The 15,509-nt window shown below is 34.6% G+C and overlaps 1 protein-coding gene across 5 annotated transcripts in view; it reads right to left on the bottom strand.

Moving 5' to 3' along the window:
- LOC149808534 (uncharacterized) overlaps positions 1-15,509 on the bottom strand; it is a 185,706-nt gene that overhangs the window by 74,776 nt on the left and 95,421 nt on the right. For all 5 annotated transcript variants that reach the window (XM_089978672.1, XM_089978707.1, XM_089978692.1 and 2 more), the window contains 4 exons: positions 12,732-12,763; positions 10,353-10,443; positions 5,212-5,278; positions 175-227 (listed from right to left, as the gene is read on the bottom strand). In XM_089978672.1, coding sequence (XP_089834798.1) covers positions 175-227; positions 5,212-5,278; positions 10,353-10,443; positions 12,732-12,763 — 243 coding nt within the window. The remainder of the gene's footprint in view (positions 1-174; positions 228-5,211; positions 5,279-10,352; positions 10,444-12,731; positions 12,764-15,509) is intronic.

Genomic DNA, 15,509 nt, shown 5'->3' with positions numbered 1-15,509 from the left:
ATAATGCACAGATGAAACAGAATTAATAATATATACTTAAAAACATACTACAAGGAATACTTCAAGCTCTTATCTGCCAGAACAGCAGAAATCTGTATAAGTCCATACTGTATGTACGCTGTCACAAATATGTAACACATTACAAAATATGACATGCACAATTATGTATTTTACCTGAGAGACATCCATCATTAACCTTAGCTTATCCTGGATACTGGCTCCAACATCTAGAAATGAAAAAAAATACAGAGGGAGATAATAACTGAGAAATTTACAATAGAATAATAACATGAATTCTATCCACATTAGTAATAACATGGATTCTATTGACATTAGTAATAAAATGGATTCTATCAACTTTAGTAATAAATGGATCCTATCCACATTAGTAATAATGAGGATTCTATCCACATTTAGTAATAATAAGGATTCTATCCACATTAGTAATAACATCGATTCTATCCACGTTAGTAATAACATGGATTCTATCAACATTATTAATAACATGGATTCTATCCATATTAGTAATAACATGGATTCTATCCACATTAGTAATAGCATGGATTCTATCAACATTAGTAATACCATGGATCCTATCCACATTAGTAATAATGAGGATTCTATCCAAATCAGTAATAACATGGATACTATCGATATTAGTAATAACATGGATTCTATCACCATTAGTAATACCATGGATCCTATCCACATTAGTAATAATGAGGATTCTATCCACATTTAGTAATAATAAGGATTCTATTCACATTAGTAATAAACATCGATTCTATCCACGTTAGTAATAACATGGATTCTATCAACATTAGTAATAACATGGATTCTATCCACATTAGTAATAGCATGGATTCTATCAACATTATTAGTAACATGGATTCTATCCATATTAGTAATAAAATGGAGTCTATCCACATTAGTAATACAATGGATTCTACCACCATTAGTAATACCATGGATTCTATCCACATTAGTAATAAAATGGATTCTGTTGTTGTTGTAGGGTTTAATGCCATTTTTCAGCACACGATAGGCTATATACATGGCGGCCAGTATTAATTGTAGAGGAAGAACCCTGGAAAACCCCGGAAAGAATCACTGACCCATGAGAAGCTACTGGCAAGCTTTCTCACATACCCACATTGGCTGAATCCGAGACTCGAACCAACGCAGACATAAGTGAGATGGCAGTGATATGTAACGGAGAGCGCTTTAGACCACTCGGGGCCCCGAAATGTATTCTATCCACATTAGTACTAACGTGGAGTCTATCCATATTAGTAATAACATGGAGTCTATCCACATTAGTAATAACATGGAGTCTATCCACATTAGTAATAACATGGAGTCTATCCATATTAGTAGTAAAATGGATTCTATCAACATTAGCAATAACATGAATTCTATCCACGTTAGTAATAAAATGGATACTATCCACATTAGTAATAACATGGATTCTATCCACATTAGTAATAACATGGAGTCTATCCACATTGGTAGTAAAATGGATTCTATCAACATTAGTAATAACATGGATTCTATCCACATTAGTAATAAAATGGATACTATCAACATTATTAATAACATGGATTCTATCCACATTAGTAATAACATGGAGTCTATCCACATTGGTAGTAAAATGGATTCTATCAACATTAGTAATAACATGGATTCTATCCACATTAGTAATAAAATGGATACTATCAACATTAGTAATAACATGGATTCTATCCACATTAGTAATAACATGGAGTCTATCCACATTAGTAATAACATGAAGTCTATCCACATTAGTAGTAAAATGGATTCTATCAACATTAGCAATAACATGGATTCTATCAACATTAGCAATAACATGGATTCTATCCACATTAGTAATAACATGGAGTCTATCCACATTAGTAATAACATGGAGTCTATCCACATTAGTAGTAAAATGGATTCTATCAACATTAGCAATAACATGAATTCTATCCACGTTAGTAATAAAATGGATACTATCCACATCAGTAATAACATGGATTCTATCCACATTGGTAGTAAAATGGATTCTATCAACATTAGTAATAACATGGATTCTATCCACATTAGTAATAAAATGGATACTATCAACATTAGTAATAACATGGATTCTATCCACATTAGTGACTGCTCCGGTAGCCTAGTGGTTAGAGCATCCGCCTCAGATGCGGGAGGTCGTGGGTTCAATCCCCAGCCAAGTCATACCAAAGACTTACAAAAATGGTACTAACAGCTGCCTAGCTGGGCATTCTTCATTTAGAGGTTAGTGTTAGGACTGGTCGGTCTGGTGTCAGGATAATGTGACTGGGTGGGACATCATGCTACATGTCTGCAGCATGATGCCCCAATGCTAGACATCACTATAAACTGCCACACTGCAGACATCGTAGCGATATGAATGAAAAATTGTTGAAGCTACATTAAAAATCCAAATCACACACACACACACACACACACACACACACACACATCCACATTAGCAATAATATGGATTCTATTTACATTAGTTATAACATGGATTCTATCCACATTAGTAATAACATGGATTCTATCCACATTAGTAATAACATGGATTCTATCCACATTAGTAATAATAAGGACATATGTATAGATAGTCTCCTTTGACTAATTCACAAGCAATGGCTAGTTATTTATACCACATATAAAATTAAATTCTTGGACAAGAAATGCAATAAAACTGGTACTGGTGCACAAAATCTAAACAAACAAGTACATCTGTCAGAATGTAATACGCTTACAGTTTGAATATATAAAGAATTCAAATTTATTTAAATTATAATGCACTGAAAATTAATTTTAAAAAATCATGATAAAACAGAGACTTGTGCTACATCAATGAATTTTGCCACATTTACACAACCTAAAGGGACTAAACCCTGCTGCCAAACTTAATGGATAGCTATCTGCAATGATACCCAGACAAATAATGCCTTTCTTATCATATAAGAAACTACAGTATAGCTGGATGACACAGTAATTTTGTTGTATAAAAAGAAAAAGCTATCTTCGAACCTCACATCCAACCTCTGTCTCCACCCAAATCTCTTAACACTTCCTTGTAACTGAATCCAGGATTTAAAAACTATTTAATTTCTACTTCTACTGGTAAAACTGCATACCAAATATATGATCATTCCTCTCTCAATCAATGTAGATAGAGTTCAGGTCATAAATCAACAACCCTACCTCCTTATTTCTCAATACCCCCAGCTTCCAAATCCTCGATTGTCATCTACCTATCATTTTAAAATACAACATCAAAATATGTCATTTTCTTTCTCTCTCTCTCTCTTCTGGCATAGAGTAAATGTAAAAGTTAAAAAAACTGATGGACAGTCAGACAGACAAATGGATACTGTTATGTATATTTGATTTAATTATATCTGATTTAATATATATTTATTTCCATTTAATTGTTTGTCAGTTTTTTTAAAAAATTATTTTTCATTACATGATATTGTAATGTAAATTTATTCACTAGAGATGACACCTTTTTCAGAAAAAAATTTGACCTTGACTGTTAGTTTATAAACACCAGGTGTTGATCTAAATCCTGACCTTGATTCTTGTCGAGGTCATGATGGAACTGTGTTTAAGATGTAAACAATTTTCGTTTTTTTTTTATTTCTTAGAGTAAAATGATTGGTTTTTGTGAGGGCTACACTGGGTGGACGTGATCTTTAACAAGTACATAATTTCTATGACCTTCCAGAACATGATCACGTGACCCCCTGTTTACGTTTTATAAGATGACATAACCTCTGTTTTGGAGAATTATTCTCAGTTGCAGCTGGGCTTTTTCTTACACTAGAAGTTGTTTGTTGTGCTGTTTGGAGTTATTTCAAATTACTTGGATTGGAGTTATTTCAAATTATTTGGATTCAAAAGGATTAATTCTTTTTTCCTGGAAAATACATGTGCTCATGTGAGATTCTTAATCAAAGACAGTTATTATAAGAAATTTATTTAGATTTCCAAAACCGGAGTGATAATCCATTTTTCTAAAAGGAACTGTAGACTTCAACACCACAGGTTACAGCATATGTCATTGTCTTCCAGCTTGGATTCTCCGTTGGGATTCAAACTTGAAATCAGTAGAACGTTTTGTAACAAGGACTTCAAAAATTGTATTCGTTGATTATTCTTGGATTATTTTTGGATTTGAATCTTAAAACCATAAGTTCATATTTTTTTCATTTTTACAGAATTTTTCCAGGGAAATAAATTATTGTATTTTTTCAAAGCTTGTTCTTTTCACTCTTTCTTGTGTTACTGTTTATTCGAGCCCAAACATGTGACATAAGAAACCAAAAATCGGAAACACAGATATGGACCTGACTGACCCCAATATCTAGGCAAATGTTCTGGTGTGTAATTGCTAAAATTGTATGCATGACTTAAATCAAAACTTTTAAACTGGTATCATGGTGCACTTATTCATAAGAAAATTGAAAAGAAAAAACATAATCCATTTGGATGCCAAGTGACTAGAATTTAATGAGGGTGACCAATAGTATTCCCTTGATTAACCCCTAGCATTCCATAAGCTACAGAATGCATACTGTATAATACACATCCACATCTGAATGCATACTGTATAATATACATCCACATCTGAATGCATACTGTATAATACACATCCACATCTGAATGCATACTGTATAATACACATCCACATCTGAATGCATACTGTATAATACACATCCACATCTGAATGCATACTGTATAATACACATACACATCTGAATGCATACTGTATAATACACATCCACATCTGAATGCATACTGTATAATACACATCCACATATATTTTATCTCTCTCAATGTATGTATTTATGTTTCCTTATCCATGTACTGCTATTAAGGTTTCTTTCTTGATAGGTCATCTCTCTCTAAAAGAGGTAAATACTTGTATCTCATGGCCATCAAATATCTGGACCTACAGCTCAACTTAACAACCTAGATTTCTATATTTATTTATCTGCTTCATCCATCTTTGGGTTTATCCATTCATCAGTCTGTCAGTTTATCTGTCTGTCTCTCTGTTGCATTATGTGTCAGTCTGTCAGTTTATCTGTCTGTCTCTCTGTTGCATCATGTGTCAGTCTGTAAGAGCATAGTACTATGACATCAATATCGACTTTTTGGATTTCTTACCCGAGTCCTCTTTCATTTCACCTTCATTCTCAAATGCCTTCAACTGAAGGAAACAGTCTCGGAGGACCTGCAAAATAACAGGAGGTACAAATAGGAGATATTTGACATTGCATTACTCCCCACTTTAATTTTCACATCAAAAGGACAGATAAATCTTAAGGATTTGAGACCATTTCTTGATCTGCTTGTCCTGTTTCAATTATCATTATGTCATAACATTTAGTATGGCTGTGTGGTTTATATTACAATGCTGCATTGGTTAAAATGTGTGACTTTGGAACAACACCAATGTCATGATAACTATAAATAAAACAGAACCAGACACTCTCTTAGGTTCCCAAATTTGAGAGAAGTTACAGTTTTATTCACGGCTAAACAGGAAGTAGAAAGGTATTATTTGAGAGAGACCTTATGAATTATGATTACAGTACCAAAGTCAGGCACTGTATAATAATAATAATAATAATGATAATAACAATAATAATCATAAGTGGTGGTGACAATAGTAGTAGTGCTTGTAGTTGCTGTTGTGTAAAATTATTTTTCTGTTTGTTTATTAAACTAGATTGAGAACAGCTGCTTTTTTATTCATGAGAAGTGTTTGACTAGAAATACAAACTGTTAATGGGTATTATTTGACACTAGTCTTCTTTCACATAGGTAACTTAATACATGCTCTTGAATCAGCTTTAGAAAAACAGGAAATTATACTGGTCCCCTGTCACTACCAACACCAACAGGGTTCTAGTCTAAGCAGGAAATGAGTTTTGATTAAACATCCAGCCATGCAGAGCATGTATTGATGAAAGGAAAACCAACATGCAAGTTTTATGTATAAGGCCAGGATGCAAGGGTATTGTAATTGCCTCTCAAAGCATTGCAAAAAATTAATGACTCAAAAAGACTACAGTAAGTTTGATGGAAGACTAGTATTTCTTGGTTAAAATTTCAACAGATATAGTGACCATTGATCAAGCAGGGAAAGGACAGAACTCTTGGTATAGCAACCAAACAACTTCTATGAAGGCTTGTTGAAGGCTGAATATTATTATTCTGAAATTGTCAAATCAGACTGAAAAGAAAGGTCTTGCAATTACTTTTTTCTCTTATGTGAGTGGTGTAGGCAAGAAAGAAGCCTACTGCAATGGCAGCAAAACTGAATGATGGAAGCAGGTTGTTCACAATGGTAGATGAGATTGGGAGTCAATTCATGTTGTCACTAGTACCAAACCTGGCACCATGTGTGAGTTGTGATCTGGTGCAATGTGTTCTTTGTGCCCATAACAAAGTTCAAGTGGCATGGCTTAATGATGAACATGGCTTTCTTGAACTGGGTACATCAGGATGACTGATCTCTGTACCCAGAGCCAGTTCTGCTGGTCATAAATTTAGACAATGCCATATTGGAGTGGACAAGATAAAAGGCCAGCTAACATCAGGTCCTGTGGTTTAGTTGTTGTTGTTGTTGTTGTTGTGGGGTTTAATGCCATTTGTCAGCACACAATAGGCTATACATGGCGGACAGTATTAATGGTGGAGGAAGAACCCGGGAATTCCCAGGAAAGAACCACCAACCCACGAGAAGCTACTGGCAAGCTTTCTCACATACCTACAATGGCCGAATCCGAGACTTGAACCCATGCAGACAGAGGTGAGATGGCAGTGATCCATATCGGAGAGTGCTTTAGACCACTCGGCCACTTGGGGGCCCTCTCTGGTTTAGTACTGATAGATCACCATAGATGGTACCATAGTGTATTTGCAGAATGGGGTACTGAAAGGGTGATCCACATACTCTTGTACTGTGGTAATACTTGCTTAGTAGCCGTAACAGTGCTGACATGATGAACAGATTGGAGCCAAGGTGGGAAAAAGTTGAAACTCAAGTTGTGTGGGTGTCTGAGGTAGCAACAAATGTGGGCAATGTTGGCCTTGAATGATAACATCATGAAGTTCGATACTGATTCATTGCCAACAGCATGGCTGATAGCATCTGCATCCTTGGAGGACCATTTTCTGGGATTCATTAGCCATGTTCAACTCTTTGGCTAAAATTACTGTAATATGTCATTCATCCGAAGCGTGAAGATATCACAAGTGTGGACTAACAGGCACAAAGAATATGTAATGCAGGTGAGAGATAATCTTCTGAGAATTTAAACTTCTTACAGGATCTAAATATAATTCTGCCTTATGTTAGCTGTAATGAGTGATTAAAGAGAACAAAGCAACAGGATAAATAGCTAAAAGAAGAGGCTATCTTTTAGATACGCGCATGTTTTATTAAGCTAGGAAGTAGCAAATGTGACACTGACTTTAATCTGAAAAACATCAATAATGACCTTAATCTTGGATGCATGGTTCCCGTGCTTTTCTAAATATAAATTTCCAGGACTTTTCCAGGTTTTTTCCAGGATGAAATTATTTTTTTTCAAGGTTAACATATGACCATTACAGAATTAATGAACATTTTGGATTATAAAACATGCATTTTCCAATGTTTCTCTTTCAAGACTCTCCAAAATATATATGTCAGAAAAGATGATCATGTATAAAAAACAAAATGAGTCACACCAAACAAATCTGACTATATTCCTACAAATTGGCATTTAAAACCATTTTTTGTACAGAATACAAATTCTAACTTTACTTTGCTGACCTGCATTATGTTGCTACATGGAAACAACATAATGAGTATAAATTATTTTTTTCCTTTCAAACCTTTAATTCTAAAGAATTCTAGAGCAATATATGTGCATGTTATACAAAATAAACATTTCCTATCACAGTATGAACCCTCCCAATAAATGCAAAGTATGAGAATCCCATCTTGTAATGAAAAGAGTTTAACCCTGAATTTATGTGTGCCAATAAAATCTCAAACAAGATTTTTTAACCAACCTAAACTCCTTAAGACGATTTGGTTAAAAATTCCATCATTTAAAGACATTTACAAAAGGGTAGATTTAAATGTTGACAAAAGACCTTCAAAATTATATACTGTTGCATAAACAAGGACTGAATTTTCTGTAAAATCAACTTGTCTTCTTGTAGTTCATTACACCAGTCCCAAAATCTGTATTGATACATGGGCTCTCATCGTTTCTTAATATATAATAAAAGGGATGACAATTTCCTATTTCTCCTGCATTCTATTTAAGATATGAAACCAATGCTTCAAGCTACATGTCACAGTGTAATAGTTTCGTACCAAAGTTCAGCTCAGAGATTCAAAATGTTTCTTATCCGGGTTTCCTCAGAATATTCTAACCCCATTTTTCACATTTGGACATATAGGATGGAGTGTGGTTTCAGAGCAATTACATATAAAAAATTTGGAATCTGCAGTCACTGTATGATAGCTTACCAGTGAGCCTAGCAAATTTAAACTATGTTATATAGACTTATACGTGCATGAAATCGACAGGAAAATTATTTATTTTCTCAAAAATGGAAAGTATTATAATCATTATATCTTTAATTGCTGACAGACTAGATGAATCTCGGCATTGATGAAAGCTGACCCTGTACTCACCATGTGCATTAATAGTCACATGACTTCATGAATCTCAAACAATGACAACGTAAGTCCAACAGTCATGCGATATCAACAACAAACTCCTTTATAATGTTGTTGTACAAAATTTCATATATATTAAATGAAAGTCTGATACCTTTTGTAAAAACCAGAAAGAACATATAATTCTCAACATATTTATTTCGAGAACAACTACAAGAAACGTGGCCATTTATGTACTGATGTATGGATGTATGGATGTATGTATGAATGTATGTATGGATGGATGTATGGATGTATGCATGTATGGATGTATGTATGAATGGATGGACAAAGACAGTTCAAGAGGAAAAGTAAATGGCATGTCAAGCTTCTGACAAGGCAGGCTCTACAATTGGTCAAGAAAAATGCAAAGCTTAAAGTGACAGTATGAAATTACAGTACGAAATGACATAGATGCTAATTACCAATATGAACATCGTACTGAGAATTTGCAATCATTTACTTGGATGCAAAAAGGTAGATTGCATTGTGAGTTATCTGGACCTTAAGAATAGATAATTAAGATGTCACTGTAATGATCATCTTACAATGAAAGAGACAAATCAAAATGCAAAGTATTCACCTACAATGGCAACAGAGCAAAAGGACCACTCAGATTTGAGGATGAACCCCAAACCTTATGCCTCTGAAAAATCATGCTGATAATGGCACAAGTAACAGTAATAACTGATGAATGCCAAGATTTGGCACCTAAAACAAGGGAAGACTACTCTCATCTGACTTATGTTTTAGAAAGCAGTTGACATTTTATCAATTAAAATTCTAAAACAAACCAAAGAATTTTATGAGCATCTTTTTTCACTTGGAAGGGCTGGATTTTTTAGTTAGTGTAAGGGCTACTAACTAAGTATTATGATGTGGTAATACATCTGAAGAAGACGCCAAAGAATAGAACATAAGGTCATTTTGGAAAGATACCAATTTTGGAGATGAGTTTATGACTTGAACAGCAAAACTTGTCTCAGGAAAAACTTCACATTATACACCTGCTAGTAATGGTAACAATTTATGTACCCATAATTCATGCACAACTGCCATAAGACAAGTACCTATCCATAACATAAATACCTATCCATAAGACAGGTACCTATCCATAAGACAGGTACCTATCCATAAGACAAGTACCTATCCTTAAGACAAGTACCTATCCATAAGACAGGGGCCCCGAGTGGCCGAGTGGTCTAAAGCGCTCTTCGTTACGGATCACTGCCATCTCACCTCTGTCTGTGGCGGTTCGAGTCTAAGATTCAGCCAATGTGGGTATGTGAGAAAGCTTGCCAGTAGCTTCTCATGGGTCAGTGGTTCTTTCCGGGGTTTTCTCTGGTTCTTCCTCCACCATTAATACTGGCCGCCATGTATAGCCTATCATGTGCTGCAAAATGGCGTTAAACCCCACAACAACAACAACAACCTATCCATAAGACAAGTACCTATCCATAAGACCAGTACCTATCCATAACACAAGTACCTATCCATAATAGAAACTCTTGGAATACCTTGAGTGTCCATTATAGTAAGGTTTCACTCTTTCCAGATGAGTTAAAATAAAAATATAATTTACCTCTAATTCATTCTCTTTAAATGCTAAATCTTCCTGCATCCTTTTATTTTCTTCTGTGGATTGCTGAACTTGCTCTGTGAGATCCATGACTCTAAATAAAATAAATGCTGTGAAATAAGTATATATCTAGATAACAGACTTACATCTTTCAATAAGTGTATTATGTGAATAACTATGCACATTGTGCATTCACATTTATTACAAAAAAAAATAAAAACATATCAAGGTAAAGATGCAGGAGAAAACTTGTCTTTGTCTTTGAAACCCTTGTTGATTTAGCACACATACACAGCCCTCAAAAAGCCTTTCACACATTAATCATTTCCATTTTTGGGCCAGTTTATATATAAACAAATAGTAAGGAACACATTTGGTCTAGACCAAATGATTTGGCATACTCAGTTTGGTCCCCTACTCTTGTTCAAAAACAACAATTATTTTGTGAGCCTTGTAACAATCTAATGTGTGGCAGTATATTAAATAATGTATTCAAAAGAATGAATGTTGCTGCTATGCTGGCAATTACCCAAAACAACTGACATAATTGTTTGATAATAAACTGTCATGTGGGTAAACTGGACCTGACAGATTTGAACCTAATAACTCTATTATTTTATGACTGTTGCCACACAGGTTCTACTGGATGCAAACAAGGTGAACAGGATCTATGTAGTGGGCAACTACCTATAAATTTTCTCAACATCGAGCTGTGCAGCACATCATTTTTATTGTTTTAAAAGTTTCCTCTTAGACAAGAAATAGGAGTTCAATAAGTTGTATGTGCCCCAAAGCAATAAATATACCCAATGGAAACAAACCCAATTATAATATGCTCAGTCCTTATCTTACCCATTTTATCAACTAGTTAGGGTAAACTGCAATTTAGGAATGCATTGTCTGTTGTGTACATATTAAACCCTTTCACACACAGTACCAACTTTGATATTACTGGGATTTTACAAGAGTCTCTAGAATGGACTGATACTCTAATGGCCAAATAAAAGGGACTGATACTGTAATGGCCAAATAAAAGGGACTGATACTCTAATGGCCAAATAAAAGGGAATGATACTCTAATGGCCAAATAAAAGGGACTAATACTCTAATGGCTGAATAAAAGGGACTGATACTCTAATGGCCAAATAAAATCTCCAGGAATCCAATGAGAAAATGGATGAAACTCATGGAAATTTATCATAAACTAATTTGCAAGTTACACAAGCAAGATACCAAACTTAATTGTGTCATTGTATCCAATTTAGAGAGAGATCCACCCATGGTAAAATTTTAACTTGGGATTTCATTAAAACCTAAAAAGATTGCTTGGTCTCTTCATGCATCCAGACATGAATTTTGTCTGTTGGCAGCTTGCAGTTCATTTCAGTAACAGATGCCACACCCAAATTTTACTGTCAATTAATTTGACTTTGCAGTCAACACTAAGCAATGATACCATACTGTCTAGATGCAACAGTTATGTATACAGCATGCAGAAATCCTATGCATGTGGTCATAAGCTAAATGCAAAATCTTAACCTAAGCTGGTAAATTATTAAATGTAGGTCACAGTGCCCTTCTTTTATGTACAGGTATGGTACTAACAGAAATGCATACAATCACCTCGTGTAATTATTCTACAATGAAGCAAAAACACAATATTCCAAACCCCAGAAAACAATTTTAACCTAATGCATGAAATATGGGATACATGTACCTACTTTTGTCAAATATGGTGTAGTACTCCTTAAGATGCATCTCTTCACTAAACATCCTGACTGTGGGTAAAACAGTACGTATACAGGATGCAAAATACTTGAACATGAGCAAAATGGAAACTTTTGACCTAAACCAGTGTAATGTTAAATATAGGTCACACTGACCTTTTTTTTAAAGGTTTCATACAAACAGATACATAAACATATCGAGTCTGAGGACTTTAGCATGAGCAGAGCATGTAACTTAAACACATAATTTAACCAGTCAGTAAAGCCTAAAGTATGGGTTAAAGTGACCTACTGAGGCTGTAGTACTCAAAAAGATGCATCCCTTCACAAAACATCATAATTCCATGAATATAAGTATGCATAAAGGGTGCAAAAACCTGAGCTAAATGTATAAATGTGACCAAGAATATACAAATAATGACCTCAAAAAAATGGTTCAGATACAGTGGGGCAGTACATATGTATGTGCCCTTATATGTGAGGATGCTGATGCTGATATTGATACTGGAGGAAACGCAATAGCTTTCCTCCACTTTTGTACCGCAAATGAACAAGCAATCAACTGATGATGTAAACTATATTCTCTAATTTCACAACAATTCCAAATACCATCATCTGACAAATGTCCAATGAGGTAAAAGGATGCTGAACTTACCTTTGACCCCATTCTTCACCTTCATCAAGCAACTGAAAACAAAAATTAGCATTTAGATGCAAAAAGAAAAACTTGGAACCTGCCATAGTGAACATCTACATAAACAGCATACATAACCTTTGTAGAACATTTTACTTAAGTCAACCTATACAATTCACTACATATATGTTGTGGTGTTTGAGCGTCCCTTAAACATGGGTTTTACTGTACTCATGCTTTGGCACCAAACTTTAAAACATTATTCCCTCAAAGAGACTGACATTATACTGGGTGAAAAGTATTCTAGGATTTCAAGATAAAACCATTTCCTCTTTTTAACTCTCAACTTTTAACATGATCTCAGATATTCTTCAGTGATATAAAAATTTTCAATTAGCTTTTGAGGTGCACATATGGTATGTCAGCTTGGCAACAGTTTCATTTAGGCCAAAGTAGACATTGCTAGCAATATTTTGGTGAAAACCCAATGTCGTAATAATAATCCATTAAGGGGAAGTAGTAACAATAAAAATTTTCAAGACAGTTTTTGTGGCAGCCATACTCGATGTAAAATATGCACTATTTTCATTTTGGACCAACTATGTGAGTTCAGGTAGAGTTGTGATAACAAGAATTTTAAGATGACTACCATGGTGGCCATATTGGATATCAGACTGGCACCATTTTTATTTAGGCTATAGACATCAAGATGACGTGATCATCCATATAGGAGGAATAACAATAAAAGACTTTCAAGGTGGCCATATTGGACATCATATTGGTACCATTTTCGCTGAGGACTAACTAAACAGTGTCTGATGTCTTTTAGTGACATCCCAAGTTGATATGACAATTGATTCAAGAGGAAGTGATAACAAAATGGCACCATTTTCAATTAGGATCAATTGGACACTCCAGTGAAGACTCCATGATGATACGACCATCCACAAAGGAGTAGTGATAACAAGATTTTCAAGATGGGTGCTAAGATTTTCACATTGGCTTCCTTGGTGGCCATTATGGATGTCAGATCTGCATCTTTTTATTAAGGACAAACAAAACATCATAAGAAGTCTTTCAGTGAATACCCTCCCCCCCATTTGATATGACCATCCATTCAATAGAAGTAGTGATAAGATTTTAAAGACAACTAGTAGTGGCCATATTGGACAGGTTGGCTCCATTTTCATTTAGGAGCATCTGGGCGTCTTGAAACATCTTTCAGTAAAGGCTTCATGTTTATATGAAGAGTGGCAATAACATGATTTCCACGATGGATAACAAGATTTTCAAGACGGCTGCACCAGCAGCCAAACTGGCTGTCATAACTGCATATATCAGGATGTTAGAATCAACTAGACAATTATTAGAAGTAATTTATTGAAAACCCCATGTTGACTTTCCAAAAGCAGCAATAACAAGCTCTCTAAGACTGCTGACATTGTGGCTCTATTTGAGGCAGATCATCACTATTTTCAATTACATTATAAGAAGTCATTCAGTGAAAACCCCATGTCAATATGAGTATCCAATAGGGCAAATTACATTATAAGAAGTCATTCAGTGAAAACTCCATGTCAATATGAGTATCCAATAGGGCAAATTACATTACAAGAAGTCATTCATTGAAAACTCCATGTCAATATGAGTATCCAATAGGGCAAATTACATTATAAGAAGTCATTCAGTGAAAACTCCATGTCAATATCAGTATCCAATAGGGCAAATTACATTATAAGAAGTCATTCAGTGAAAACTCCATGTCAATATGAGTATCCAATAGGGCAAATTACATTATAAGAAGTCATTCAGTGATAACCCCATGTCAATATGAGTATCCATTTAGGGCCAATTACATTATAATAAGTCATTCAGTGAAAACTCCATGTCAATATGAGTATCCAATAGGGCAAACTACATTATAAGAAGTCATTCAGTGAAAACCCCATGTCAATATGAGTATCCATTTAGGGCCAATTACATTATAATAAGTCATTCAGTGATAACCCCATGTCAATATGAGTATCTTGGCCAATTACATTATAAGAAGTCATTCAGTGAAAACCCCATGTCAATATGAGTATCCATTTAGGGCCAATTACATTATAATAAGTCATTCAGTGATAACCCCATGTCAATATGAGTATCTTGGCCAATTACATTATAAGAAGTCATTCAGTGAAAACCCCATGTCAACATGAGTATCTATTTAGGGCCAATTACATTATAAGAAGTCATTCAGTGAAAACCCCATGTCAGTATGAGTATCTATTTAGGGCCAATTACATTATAATAAGTCATTCAGTGAAAACCCCATGTCAATATGAGTATCTATTTAGGGCCAATTACATTATAATAAGTCATTCAGTGATAACCCCATGTCAATATGAGTATCCATTTAGGGCCAATTACATTATAACAAGTCATTCAGTGATAACCCAATGTCAATATGAGTATCTTGGCCAATTACATTATAAGAAGTCATTCAGTGAAAACCCCATGTCAATATGAGTATCCATTTAGGGCCAATTACATTATAATAAGTCATTCAGTGATAACCCCATGTCAATATGAGAATCTTGGCCAATTACATTATAAGAAGTCATTCAGTGAAAACCCCATGTCAATATGAGTATCTATTTAGGGCCAATTACATTATAATAAGTCATTCAGTGATAACCCCATGTCAATATGAGTATCTTGGCCAATTACATTATAAGAAGTCATTCAGTGAAAACCCCATGTCAACATGAGTATCTATTTAGGGCCAATTACATTATAATAAGTCATTCAGTGAAA

This window comes from Sinohyriopsis cumingii, chromosome 1 (assembly GCF_028554795.1).
Source record: "Sinohyriopsis cumingii isolate HCF-2022 chromosome 1, ASM2855479v2, whole genome shotgun sequence".
NCBI classification, from domain to species: Eukaryota; Metazoa; Mollusca; class Bivalvia; order Unionida; family Unionidae; genus Sinohyriopsis; species Sinohyriopsis cumingii.
The sequence above is the reverse complement of the archived record's forward strand: the minus strand, read 5'-3'. Positions and strand labels throughout refer to the sequence as shown.